This window comes from Cherax quadricarinatus, chromosome 32 (genome assembly GCF_038502225.1).
Source record: "Cherax quadricarinatus isolate ZL_2023a chromosome 32, ASM3850222v1, whole genome shotgun sequence".
Lineage (NCBI taxonomy): Eukaryota > Metazoa > Arthropoda > Malacostraca > Decapoda > Parastacidae > Cherax > Cherax quadricarinatus.
Genome location: NC_091323.1, coordinates 9,601,660 through 9,616,510, shown reverse-complemented (window position 1 = coordinate 9,616,510; position 14,851 = coordinate 9,601,660). Strand labels below are relative to the sequence as shown.

The 14,851-nt window shown below is 39.1% G+C and overlaps 1 protein-coding gene across 1 annotated transcript in view; it reads left to right on the top strand.

The window, feature by feature from the left end:
• LOC128690089 (sodium-dependent multivitamin transporter-like) overlaps nt 1-12,618 on the top strand; it is a 96,993-nt gene extending 84,375 nt beyond the window's left edge. The window contains exons 10-12 of the mRNA XM_070090447.1: nt 9,512-9,669; nt 10,625-10,737; nt 12,311-12,618. Of these exons, the coding sequence (XP_069946548.1) occupies nt 9,512-9,669; nt 10,625-10,737; nt 12,311-12,444 (405 nt within the window). The 3' untranslated portion in view covers nt 12,445-12,618. The remainder of the gene's footprint in view (nt 1-9,511; nt 9,670-10,624; nt 10,738-12,310) is intronic.
• The last annotated feature ends 2,233 nt before the right edge of the window (nt 12,619-14,851 follow it).

The following is a 14,851-nucleotide window of genomic DNA, read 5'->3' as shown; positions in this document are numbered from 1 at the left end:
ACTTAATTTTAGCCCAGGACAGTTTGGAACGTTATGTGGGAGCTAACACAACCGTCTTTCTAAATCATCAGTGGATACATATGTTCCTCTTTCGGGGTAGGACTGACACTAGGCTGCACACTGTCCTTAACTAATCTAATGGGAACAGTATTCACACAGGTCTAGGTTATCGGAAATTTCAATGTCAGGAAGTCGAGGCGAAACATATACTCATTATTTCTTTTTGCAATTTCCCATCAATGGTCTAATCATTTCAAGTTATGGGTAAAGATCAATATATTCCAGATCAGTACCTGGAGTATACCTGGGGAGGGTTTCGAGGGGTCAATGCTCCCGCGGCCCGGTCTGTAACCAGGCCTCATGGTAAATCAGGGCTTGATCAACCAGGCTGTTACTGTTGGCCGCACGCAACCCAGCATATGAACCACAGCCCGGCTGGTCAGGTACTGACTTAGGGGGCCGTGAGAGCTTTAAATGTTGCTTTTTTGTTTACCGTCCGATTTCCTCCAGTTTTGGAGTTTTATCAAAAATATACCTCAAACAACAATTGAGAAAAGACTGAAAAAGGACTGATTTACTGAAAATGCCCTTGGGGGGCGATTTCTTCCTATATGGGACGACGTAAGGTTGTTTGGACACTTGGTGCCGAGAGAACAATGCTTATATGAATTTGTAATTAGTACCTTTCCTCTAAATAACTTATCTTTATTTCGCAAAAAAATAAAGTTTGTTAGTTCTTGGAATGTTGAAAAAATCCGCCCTTTACTTCCACATAAATCCCAAAGTATTTAGAATATTTTCAAAAATGAATAATTGCAAATTAGAGAAATCATTATTCTACAATTTCTGTGAATATTATTACATTTAATTAAGTAATAAAGGCAGACGATGTACCGTAAAGTGAATAAGTTACTTCCGAGATATTGGCCTGGAGCGCCGGCCGGCCCACTGTCTCGAATTTTTTTTTTTTTTTTTTCGCGAAAATCGCGTTTGTTTGGGTGTATTTCTTAGTAAACTGATGTTCTAGTGCAGTTAACCTCTTCAAAACACCGTTTTCTCTTACTCAGAGACCAAAGAATACGACATGATATAACACAGTTATATTTCGATATAACACAGTTATATCGAAATATTCCCGATGGTCTCTCGCCATACTGTGGCTTATTTTATTCAGTCTAGAGTATATAACATGTTTGTATGTTATTTATAGTGTTTATTATATCATATTAGATCAATTCTGATAGATAAATAAGCCGTAGAGTTGATATATAAGCTGATATAAGGGTAATAATAAGTAATTTCTCCTGGCACTCTCTGGAGCGGGAACACTGCCTAGCGTTCCTATATGGTGCCTAATTGGCTCTAAGTCTACGCATAAGCTCCGCCTACTGTTTTATGATGCCAAATAGTCAATTATTATATTAGAAAGAATAATGCAAAAAAAAACGATAAAAAACAAGGAAAAATTCCAAAAAATATATGGGCTGTGAGCAGACTTGCTACCCACATCGCCGTCACCATACCTGATATAAATGACTATAATTTTTTGTAGAAACGTCGTAGAACATTGATTCTTGTACCATTGTGTTGCCAAAGACTTAAGCTATTTTTCTGTATAAATAACTCAATTTCCATAATTTTTCGATTTTTTTTGTGAGCGCGGAAAATTCTGATACAACCCCCTGTAGGGCTGTAGGGCAAATTTCCGCGCGCGCTTAACCATAAATCGAAAAAATATGGAAATTAAACTATAGATATATATATATATATATATATATATATATATATATATATATATATATATATATATATATATATATATATATATATATATATATATATATATATATATATATATATATATATATATATATATATATATATATGTCGTGCCGAATAGGCAGAACTTGCGTTCTTGGCTTAAATAGCAACGCTCATCTTGCCATATAGAAATTAAACTATATATATATAGAAAAATAGCTTAACTCTATGGCAACACAATGATACCAGAATGAATGTTCTACGACGTTTCTACAAAAAATTATAGTCATTTATATCAGGTATTGTGACGGCGATTTGGGTAGCGCGTCTGCTCACAGCCCATATATTTTGGAATTTTTTCCTTGCTTTTTATCGCTTTTTCTTGCATTATTCTTTCTAATATAATAACTGACTATTTGGCATCATAAAACAGTAGGCGGAGCTTATCCGTAGACGAGACAACCAGGAACCATATGGGAACGCTCGGCAGTGTTCCCGCTCTAGAGAGTGCCAGGAGAAATCACTTCATTATTACGCTTATATCAGCTTATATATCAACTCTACGGCTTATTTATCTATCAGAATTGATCAATATGATATAATAAACACTTTAAATAATATACAAACATGTTATATACTCTAGACTGAATAAAATAAGCCGTAATATGGCGAGAGACCATCGGGAATATTTCGATGTAAATGAGTGAATCCTCTCATGTCGTATTCTTTGGTCCCTGAGTAAGAGAAAACGGTGTTTTGAAGAGGATAACTGCACTAGAGCATCAGTTTGCTAAGAAATACACCGAAACAAACGCGATTTTCGCTATTTTTTTTTTTTTTGAGACGGTGGGCCGGCCGGAGCTCCAGGCCAATATCTCGGAAGTAACTTATTCACTTATTTCGCTAAGGTACGCCTTTATTACTTAATTAAGTGGAATAATATTCACAGAAATGGTAAAATAATGATTTCTCTAATTAATGCAGAGGGAATTTTGGAAATATTCCAAATACTTTGGGATTTATGTGGGAGTAAAGGGCAGATTTTTTCAACATTCCAAGAACTAACAAACTTCATTTTTTTGCGAAATAAAGATGAGTTATTTAGAGGAAAGGCTTTGCGGAAAATTAGTATTAGCATTGTTCTCTCGGCACCAAGTGTCCAAACAACCTTACGTCATCCCATGTAGGACTACCTTCCTGCCAAAGGGCATTTTCTGTAAATCAGTCCTTTTTCAGTCTTTTCTCAGTTGTTGTTTGAAGTATATTTTTGACAAATATTTTTTACATGGTGTGAAAACACTTTGTCTTGTGCACCAAAACTGGAGGAAATCGGATGGTAAACAAAAGAGCTACAATTTTTTCCCCGACAGCTCCCTTTAGGTGCCTGTCCAGCGCCTTCTTGAAGACAGCCAGGGGTCTGTTGGTAATCCTCCTTATGTATGCTGGAAAGCAGCTGAACAGTCTTGGGCCAATGACATTTAGTGTGTTTTCTCTTATCGTGCTAATGGCACCCCTGCTTTTCATTGAGGGATATTGCATTGTCTACCGAGTCTTTTGCTTTCATAAGGAGTGATTTTCGTGCGCAAGTTTGGTACTAATCCCTCTAGGATTTTCCAAGTGTATACAATCATGTATCCCTCCCGCCTGTGTTCTAGGGAGTATAAGTTGAGGAACTGCAAGCGTTCCTAGTAATTTAGGTGTTTTCTCGCAGTTATGTGTGCCGTGAAGGTTCTCTGTACACTTTCTAGGTCAGCAATTCCATTTGCCCTGAAAGGTGCTGTTAGTGTGCAGCAATATTCCAGCCTAGATAGAATAAGCGACCTGAAGAGTTTTGAAGGTTCTCATTATCCATCCTGTCATTTTTCTAGCAGATACAATGTTATGGACTTTGAAGGTGAGATCCTCTGACATGATCACTCCTTGGTCTTTTACATTAGTTTTTTGCTCTATTGTGTGGTTGGAATTTGTTTTATAATCCGATATAGTTTTAATTTCCCCATGTTTTCCTTATTGGAGTAATTGAAATTTCTCATAAATGAACTTCATATTATTTTCTGCGGCCCATTTAAAGATTATTTGGTTGATGTCCGCCTGGAATCTTGCGGTGTCGTCAATGGAGGGTCACTTATTGTGATGGAGTGACGTGTACAGTGTTTGTGGTAAACCTGTAGTTAGTAGCGGTCGCAATATACACAACGAAAATCATTATTCCTCCAGTAATCTCCATATATTGAAGCCATCGGCGCCCGAACACGCAAGTTATACTTTCTGTATCAAACTGAACACATATTAATGTTTAATTTTTTTTCCAGTAGTCCTTTTATGAGCTAATCCAAAATCACCCAGTGAGCCTAATCCGGATCTGCCCAGATTCATCCAACGACCGGATTCAAATGGATTCGTTGATAACAAAGTATCCTCTGACTGGTTTCACTAACTGACGGGGCTCTACGCACCCTATCAAACACTCAAACAGTAACTACAACAAATGGTTACAATACAGATAGACAGATCTACTGTTAAGGTGCTCATTAAAAAAAAGATATACAGTGATCCACTAACTGGATTCTTCCAGTTTCGCTGGATTCGGGAGGATTCAAACGGATTTCACTGGATTCGGGCGGATTCAAATGGTTTCGTTGGAAATAAAGCCAAAGCGGAAGAACTGTTACAAAAAATTAAATACATCGGGGAATTATAGACCAACTAGCTAGGAGAGTTGTCCTGTATTGTAAGATGACCACTACCATGAAGATCTGTGTAGTCTGCAGAAAGGGTAAGGGACGAAGACAGGCTTGGATTGCTTGCCATCTGTGTGGTCAGTGGTCCCATAGTATATGCAGGGATTTTAAACTAGTGACCACACTTGACATAAACTCAGAGAGATGTTTTTGGGTCTGCCAAAACGAGATACACCTGTATGAGGAAATGACATCTATATTAAAAGACAAGAACACCAGTAAAACATCCTTCTTGAAAGACATGTCAGCATGGTATGACAGCTGGGAAAAAAAATGGGTGGTAGGGACGGGGCTGTCTTGGATAGTGCTCATGAGGGTGCTAGCGCTGTCCTGGAGGACAGTGCTGAGGATGCTAGTGTTGTCCTAGAGGAAAGTGCTCCAGGGGGTCCTAGTGATGTCTTAGAAGATAGAGCTCTTGAGGGTACTAGCGTTGTCCTGGAGGACACCGAAGACAGCTTTATTCAATCCACAAAGGTTCAAAATAGATATACTGTTGGAGATGGATCAAAATGGGATGAGGCCTCAGGAAAAAGTGTCAACACACTACCAGCAAAACCTGGTGAAAGCACTGATGTCCACACAAGGGTAAAAGATTTTGATGAAACGGGAAAAATAAATGCACCAGCAGTGAACGCAACTACAATAAATCCTAGCAAACAGAAGTACAGTCTATGTAAATACTATATCTGGTATATCTGGCAAAACAGGTGGGACATGCACCTTTGACCATCCAAAAAAATGCTACACCCACATGACAACAGGAGAGTGCAACTTCCCTTCTTGCAACTTATTTCACCCAGAAATGTGTCACTTATCAATTCATGAATGAAAATGCTACAATGCATACTGCCAGGCACATCACCTAAAGGGGACTAGAAGACAAAGACCAGCCAGACTATGGGAAACAGAAGAGAGGAGCCACAACCTCTCCAGGGACAGAGGTTTTTTAGGGCCAGAAGGGAAAAAAGACTGGCAAGAAACGACAATAATCCTACACCACCTGAAAACACTTCTGGAGCAGAGGCACAGACATTGGCCTCTACCCCAGAACAACAGATATTAGAGTCAACAAATAAAATCCCCTAAATTCCACCAATACGACATTTGTCTTTGCCGTCAAAAAACAACAAAATTCCTTGTATCAAGGGACTGCTCATGGTGTCAAATGCAATGTTTGCAGCATTCACAAAGACCCATGTAAAGGATCATCATGACATATGAAATATGAATCCCAAGTTACAACCTATTCTGATGCGAGAGACTAAACAAACAACAAGGGGGGGTTGGCCTGTATGTCACAGAGTCCCTCATTTGCACAGAACTGCTAAACACCTCAAATGATGTAGTTGAAGTTTTGGCGGTAAAGATTGAAAACCAAAACCTTATCATTGTGGTTGTATAGAAGCCTCCAGATGTAACTTACAAGCAATTCCAGGAGCAGCTTGAGAAAATTGACCACTGTCTGGAAAATCTCCCAACTCCTGCCCCAAACATCTTACTACTAGGAGATTTCAACCTGAGACACCTAAAATGGAGGAGTATAGCAAACAATGTTTTAGCAGAGATCACGCCAGGAGGCAGCTCAGATAAAAATTCACACACACACGAACTACTAAATCTCTGCAACAAATTCACCTTAAACCAGCAAATAGTGGAGCCTACAAGACTAGAAAATACGCTGGACCTCATCTTCACTAACAATGATGATCTGATACGTATTATAACTGTATCAAAGACAATTCACTCAGATCACAACAAAGTAGAGGTACAGACATGTATGCACAGGGCTCTGGACCAGCAAAATGTGAGCACTCATGAAGGTCTCTTCACGAAATTCAATTTCAATATCAAAAACATACAGTGGGACCAAGCAAATCATGTCCTAAATGAAACAAGCTGGGAAGACATCCTAAACAACACGAATCCGAACATCTGCCATGGAAAAATGAATTCTGTAATTCTTGAGATCTGCTCAAGACACATTCCATTAAGAAAAAAGAAAGAGAAGATGTAAACTAGAAAGAGAGAGACGTTCCCTATGCAGACGAAGGTGAAGAGTCACAGAGCTGCTGAGTGGGGTCAATATATCTGAAATACGAAGGGAAGCACTAGCCAATGAAATTGCAAATATCGAACTTAAGCTGAAGGAATCTTATAGGAGACAAGAATCACAGGAAGAACTAAAAGCCATAAAGGAAATTGATAAAAACCCAAAATACTACTTCTCTTATGCCAAATCTAAGGGAAAAACAACATCCAGTATTGGGCCCCTGATTAGGCGGGATGGGACATACACATATGATAGCCAAGAAATGAGTGAGATACTAAAGTCCCAATATGACTCAGTGTTCAGCGATCCACTAAGAGTCGACAACCCAAATGAATTCTTCATGAACGAAACCCAAAATTTAGTCATCCCAAAACTCTCGGATATTATTATAACTTCACAAGATTTTGAAGAGGCAATTAATGACATGCCTATGCACTCTGTCCCAGGCCCAGACTCGTGGATCTCTGTATTCATCAAGAATTGCAAGAAGTCCTTATCGTGTGCCTTCAACATTTTATGGAGAGGGAGCATGGACACAGGGGTCATCCCACACACACTAAAAGCAACAAACATAGCCCCACTCCACAAAGGTGGCAGTAAAGCAATTGCAAAGAACTACAGACCGATGGCACTAACATCCCGTATCATAAAAATCTTTGAGAGGGTTCTAAGAAGCAAGATAGCCAGCCACCTAGATACCAATCAGTTACACAACCCAGGACAACACGGGTTTAGAGCAGGTCGCTCCTGCCTGTCCCAGCTACTGGACCACTATGACAAAGTCCTGGATGCTGTAGAGGATAAACAAAATACAAATGTAGTATACACAGACTTTGCAAAAGCTTTTGACAAGTGTGACAGTGATGTAATAGCACACAAAATGCGGGAAAAAGGAATAACGGGAAAAGTTGGTAGATGGATCTACAACTTCCTGACAAATCGAACACCATGAGTAATAGTAAACAGAGTAAAGTCCCAGGCAGCCACGGTAAGAAGCTCTGTTCCACAAGGCACAGCACTCGCTCCCATTCTATACCTCATCCTCATTTCTGACACAGACAGAGATGCAAGCCATAGCTCAGCGTCTCCCTTTGTGGATGACACCCGGATTACCATGGCAGTGACCTCCAACGAAGACACTGCGAGACTCCAAGCGAACATCAACCAAATCTTCGAATGAGCCACTCAAAACAATATGAAGTTCAACGAGGAGAAATTTCAACTACTCAGATATGGAAAACTTGAAGAAATTAAAAATGTGTCAGGGTATACCACAAATTCTAACCATACAATAGAGCGGAAAAGTAATGTGAAGGACCTGGGAGAGATAATGTCAAGAGGATCTCCCCTTCGAAGACCACAACAATGTATCTACCTCGTCCGCTAGGAAAATGAAAGGATGGATAATGAGAACCTTCAAAACTAGGGACGTCAAGCCCATGATGATTCTCTTCAAATCGCTTGTGCTCTCTAGGCTGGAATACTGCTGTACACTAACGGCCCCCTTCAAGGCTGGCGACATTGCAGACCTGGAGAGTGTACAAAGAACTTTCATGGCACACATGAGAGCGATAAGGCACCTAAACTACTGGGAACGGTTGAAGGTCCTTGAGCTATATTCCCTCGAACGCAGGCGAGAGAGATACATGATAATATACACTTGGAAGGCCCTGGAGGGATTGGTACCAAACCTGCACACGAAAATCACTCCATATGAAAGCAAAAGACTTGGCATGAGATGCAACATTCCCCCAATGAAAAGCAGGGGTGCCACGAGTACAATGAGAGACAACACAATAAGTGTCAGAGGTCCAAGATTGCTCAATTGCCTCCCAGCATACATAAAGGGGATTACCAATTGACCTCTGGTTGTCTTCAGGAAGGCACTGGACAGACACCTAAAGCCAGTACCTGACCAACCTGGTTGTGGTTCGTACATCAGCTTACGTGCTACCAGCAGTAACAGCCTGGTTGATCATACCCTGATCCACCATGAGGCCTGGTCTCAGACCGGGCGGCGGGAGCACTGACCCCCGAAACCCTTTCCAGGTAAACTCCAGGTCATGCAAATTCGGATGTTATCTGCAAAGGAAGACACTGAGCTGTGTCTTATATCCCTGTCTATGTCAAATATGAGGATGAGCAGGATGGGAGCGAGTACTGTGCGTTGTGGAACAGCTTTTCACAGTAGCTGCCTCAAACTTTACTGTTTACTTCTACTCTTTGTATTCTATTTGTTAAGAAGTTATAGATCCATCTACCAACTTTTCCCGTTATTCCTTTATCATGCATTTTGTGCGCTATTACACCGTTGTTACACATGTCAAAGGCTTTTGCAAAGTCTATGTATACTGCATCTGCATTTTGTTTGTCTTCTAGAGCATCCAGGACCTTGTCATAGTGGTCCAGTAGTTGGGACAGACAGGAGAGACCTGCTCTAAACCCATGTTTCCCTGGGTTGTGTAACTGATGAGTATCTAGATGGGTGGTGATCTTGCTTCTTAGAACCCTTTCAAAGATTTTTATGATATGGAATGTTAGCGCTATCGCTCTGTAGTTCTTTGCTGTTGCTTTACTGCCCCCTTTTACACATACACCTATTTAAATTCAGTGACATTTCCAGGCGTGTAGTACATTTTCCTTATCAGAACATTAATTTCTTCTAAATTACACTGATTACATTTTACTTATTTATCTGATTACAATAAATAAGGAAGTTGTAGGGAACATAGGTTCTCATGTGACTTAACACCTTATAAAGGCACAGAAAAGATGCACATTTACACCGTTACATAAATATTACTTTCCTAGCAATCAACACACAGACATGTAACCTGTTCCCCCACCTGTCAAGAAGGTTTTAATCCCTTACAACGGAAATAAATTAAAATTTCAGTGTAAGATATACACCCCTCGGTATATATTGTGTCTCTAAGCTTATTTAATGACGTGCGACCAGGGGGCGTGCTCAGCGCTGGTCGTGGGCACGGCTGTGGCACTCAGCTTCAGCTTCGGTGCTACAATCCTGGGTATCACACCAGAAATACTGCCCACCTCTACGGACGCCTGCCCTGCCAACCTGACCATACCTCTTCCTTCAGACACCCACCCAGTCAGGTAGGACTCAAGGCGTTTCACCCTACAGTAGTATGAGACCTACACCAGAAACGAGTCTCAGTCATGTGAAATACCCAGTCAAAGCAGCTTCTGATCATGTGACTGAGACCTTTTGCTGGTTACTACCAACGTTAAAAAAATAAACAATACATCGTATATATGAAAGGTGCGTAGAGGTTAATATTTACTTATTGACACAAGGAGTAGCAGAGGTTCGGTCCTCCGTCTGCTGAAAGTGAGACAGACATGCTAAATATGTACCCTGGGACTATTGAATACTATTTTCGTGTTATAGTTAAAATAGTACTTTGGAAGGATAAATAAATTGCTGTTTATAAAAATATGAATCGAGTCTAAAGCTTTAAAAAAATGTTTAAACTACTGTCACAATACATCACTTGGTAATGGGTCATGACTGATGATTGTCATCATTATTATTATATACACTGGAAAATGCTAAACCCGCAGAGGCCACACAGTGCCTGGGAAAATGGGAAATAGGATGATGACTAGAGTTCCATGAATCACCATAATCAGTCCTCCTGAAGAGCAACATTTTGAAAAAAAAAAAAATTCTTTATAATATATCCTGGTAAATGTTCATCACAGTACAATAATCTTTGAGGGTTTTGTTTACCTCTCCTCCCTAGCCTGCGTTGCAGCTTATCATTCAAGAAAGGGTAAATGATGAAAAAAAAATCTATGAAGGTTTTGGTTATTGACTCGTGTCAAAGTTAATTTCTTTTTTACATTTCACTTGACTTGAAAAATTCTATATTCTTATATTAGAACTTTGATATCCTCACGACTTATATAGCAACCCACAACAAACCTTCACCCTCCCATGTTGGGGTATCCCACTACAAACCTTAACTCTCCCGTGTTGAGCATCATTTACAAGTCTTCCTTTTCCAGCACTTGGGGTGTTACAATACAAACCAACTCTCTTCTACAGAGTCTCCGACCTACAGTACCCGCAGAAAATCTTCGGCCTCTCGTACACGCAGCTGGGTTCTCTGGGGTTGGTTGTGGGTCTTGTGGTGGGAGTCCTCGTCAGCTTCCTCACAGGTCAGTCAACATTCCTTCATGACCCAAATTCCTCTTCGCTTCATTCCTCAATCGCCAGCAATGTGAAATAAACTTCGGGGATTATCTGATGTACGAATTGATTGCTAATTTCTGCTATCCTTTACTGGTTATTTTTTTTAAGATTTTTATCTGGACCTTCTAGAGAGGTCTTAACGAAAAAGTCTGCGTTATTTAGATATCCCAAAGAGGTACCTTTAAGAGGCTGTTTGGATTTCTTTCCCTGAAAGTTTACGATATTATTTCGCTCGTAACTCGAGAACGCCTCATCCTATCGCCATCAAAATTTCAATACTAAATTGGCACAGATTATTTCCAAAACTCTCAGTGGCGTACCTTTTAGCGTTCTAAGATGGTAATAGAATAGAAGGATATTTCTCTCAGATCGCGCAGCCACCGAAATACATCTAGTTTTTTCCTGACAGCATTATTTTTTTACTTCTACAACCTGTTGACCAATCAGAGACTGCAATTAACTCCGAATTGCCGAACGTTCGTTTCTACCTACTCTAGTATACTTTTGAAATTTTATTTGTTCTCAGGTTGTTTAGGTCATTGGTCAATATGATAATGACATTTAGATTTTAATTGAAAAAATAAAGAAACATATTTATGTATAGGGGAGACCGGTGCCCAACCTTCCACTGGTACCTGACCACTCCCACCAGTACCTGACCTCTCTCACTGGTATCTGATCTTTCCCACCAGTACCGGACTTCACTCACCGGTTCCTGATCTCTTACCGTTACCTGACCTCTCTCACCAGTACCTGACCTCTCTCACTGGTAGCTAACCTCTGCTACCGGTACGTGGCCCCTCCCACCGGCATCTGACTTCTCCGACCGGCACCTGACCGCTCCCACTGGAACTTGACCTCTTCCAGCGACACCTGACCTCTGTCACTGACACCTGACCTCTTACACTGGAACTTGACTGCTTCCAGCGACACCTGGCCTCTTCCATCATCACTTGATCGCGAATGGTAAATCGTCGCCTTAATGTAATATTTACACAAATAAGCCACACATAGGAGAGAGTAGCTTATAACGATGTTTCGGTCCGACATGGATCATTTACAAAGTCAATGTAATGTTTCTTTAGTGAAGGTCACTTTTCCCGCCACGTAACATTACTTAAGTCATACATTAAATTCTGATTACATGACATTCCACCTGTTAATTAAAATTATATTTATGAGGAAGCGATAATCAAGTTCAGTGGGCGGCCTTAATGATCTGCTTTTTATTAAAACCGTTTACGTTTAGTCCCCAAATAACTATTGTGTGACTTAACATGCTTTTTTGCCTACTTTATAAAGTAATAAATCCGTGAGAGCTACTAGAGGCTTGATCCTCCTTCCTGTTATCGAGACAACGTGTAAACTCGATCATCCATCTGCTAACCAAGAGACAGATGACCTCTTCCCACCGTTAACCGGGGACTTCATCAGTTCCCTGAACTGATAAAATTCATGGCAATAAAATGTTATAACCCGCAAGGTGTCTTATCTACACGCCCCGGTTACAGCACTCACCAATTTCCTTTGTATCAACAGGTAAATCTGGAGGTCGTCGCGTGGAGCGGTCAATGATACACCCGTGGGTGAGATGGTCTCTCCCGGACCCAGCCGATGTTACAGCCAGGACCAAGGCGAACTCCTACGACAACACGATGTCCACCAACTTCTAATTACAATTTTTATATATACTCTTATTTAATGGACGAAAAATTGAACCTTTAGAATTTTAATATATTCTTCTCGAATTTTTTAGTTGTGTTACTGAGTGGCTCTGCTGATGATTTCTTAGAATGTAGAGAAATGTTCAAAAATGTATTATTGAAATTAAAGTTATGCTCAGCACATATCATTTTGTAACTATTATGCATTATTTTGCCATGTAAATATGTTTCGAAGAAATTACACCTATTGTATTACAAAGACATAACTGTCTCATTCATACATATATATATATATATATATATATATATATATATATATATATATATATATATATATATATATATATATATATGTGTGTGTGTGTGTGTGTGTGTGTGTGTGTCATGCTGAATAGGTGAAACTGGTCAGTTAGCAAGAACTCATTTAAAATTAAGTCCTTTCAAAAATTTTCCCTTGTGTGTTTAAAGATATTTTTTGTCATTTATGTTGTTGTAAAAACTAACAATTTTGTACCAAAAGAACCTTAGAAAACTTACCTAACCTTATTATGGCAAGAGCAATATAATTTAGCCTAATCCAACTAAATATATTTTAGATAAGTTTACAGTAATGTAATAAACAAACACAACGAAATATATTTTTTTGTTGGGTTCAGAATTATTTTTGCAAAATTATTGCATACACAAATGTTTGCTTGCCTTATTCGGCAATAAGAGCGTTGCTATTTAAGCCAAAATCGCAAGTTTTACCTATTCAGCATATGTATATAGTGGAACCTGGACTTTCAAATGCGAGTTTTTCGAGTTACGAGTCGTCTCTCAGCCGATTTTTTTGCTCTGAGTTACAGCCAAAATCCGAGTTAGGAGCAAGCTTCCCCCTCAACCCACAACCCGCACACCTCCACCTCACTTGTGTTTATCTATGATTTCATGCTTTAATTACATGGACATCATCTTATTCTTCTCAGCTCTGTCCTTTGAACTTTCTTTCTTAGGGCCCACGGATAGTAAAAAGAAATTTGGCAAAATAACTGTACAAAACGCAAACAAAGCATGAGAGAAATGCTTCCACTGCTCAGCTGATGTTTTGACATTCGCTGCGCCAACTAGTAGCAGTGTTCTGAAGCTCATTATTATCATTATTATTATTAATTTAGGGAACTGGAGCACAGATCCAATTCCCTAGATCAAGAGCCCCTCTCCAGCCCATCTGTGCTCCAGTTCCCTAAAGTAATAATAATAATAATAATAATAATAATAATAATAATAATAATAATAATAATAATAATAACGAGCTTCAGAACACCGCCACTAGTTGGCGCAGCAAATGTCAAAACATCATCTAAGCAGTGGAAGCATTTCTCTCATTCTTTGTTTGCATATTGTACAGTTATTTTGCCAAATTTCTTTTTTTCTAACCATAGGACCAAAGAAAGGAGAAAAGGACGGTTCCGAGAAGAAAAAGATGTTCAAGGAATTAAAGCATGAAATCATAGATAAACACAAACAAGGTGGAGGTGTGTGGGTTGTGGGTTGAGGGCCACTGATGGCCTATCTTCCACCCTACATCACTTCTCCCAGGTAAATATGTACATACACTTTATAAAACCAGTTTACTTCTTTACATTCTCTATTTTGTTTTATACAATATTTCTTATTTATAAATACATTGTTTCAGTTTTTTTTTATGAAACTAATGATCTAGTGCAGTTAACCTCACAAACACTCCTTTTTCAGAAGGGGAAGAATGGGAAGATATGGTCAGTGTGGGAGCGGCAATTGCCACCACCACCACTCATCACATGACATTTCATTCATTCTAAAGTATATATCATGTTTCTGTGTCATTTATATTGTTTATTATGTCATATTAGATGAAATGTAATAGATAAATAAGCGCAGAGTTGATATTAGCTTCTGTCCTGCATCCCGAGAGCAGGAATTCCACTGGAACAGATTAATGGCATTTCAATTAATTTAAATGAGGAAAATTGATTTGATATAAGAGCAAATTGAGTTACGAGCTAGGTCACGGAATGGATTAAACTCGTAAGTCGAGGTTCCACTGTAAATGTCGTGCCTAATCCTTAAAACTTGTGATTTTGGCTTAAATAGCAAGGCTCTTTTTGCCGAATAACGCAAGCAAAACTTTGTGTATTGAATAATTTTGCAAAAATCATTCTGAACCTAATGAAAAAAGATATATTTCATTATGTTTGCTTATTATTATATTATTCTAAACTTATCTAAATACATTTATTTGGATTAGGCTAAATTAAATTGTCTTTGTTACAATAAGGTTAGGAAAGTTTTCTAAGGTGCTTTTGGTATAAAATTATTAATTTTTACATTAACATAAATATAAAAACTATATCTTTAAATGCATAAGAGAAAATTTTAGAAAGGGTTATATATA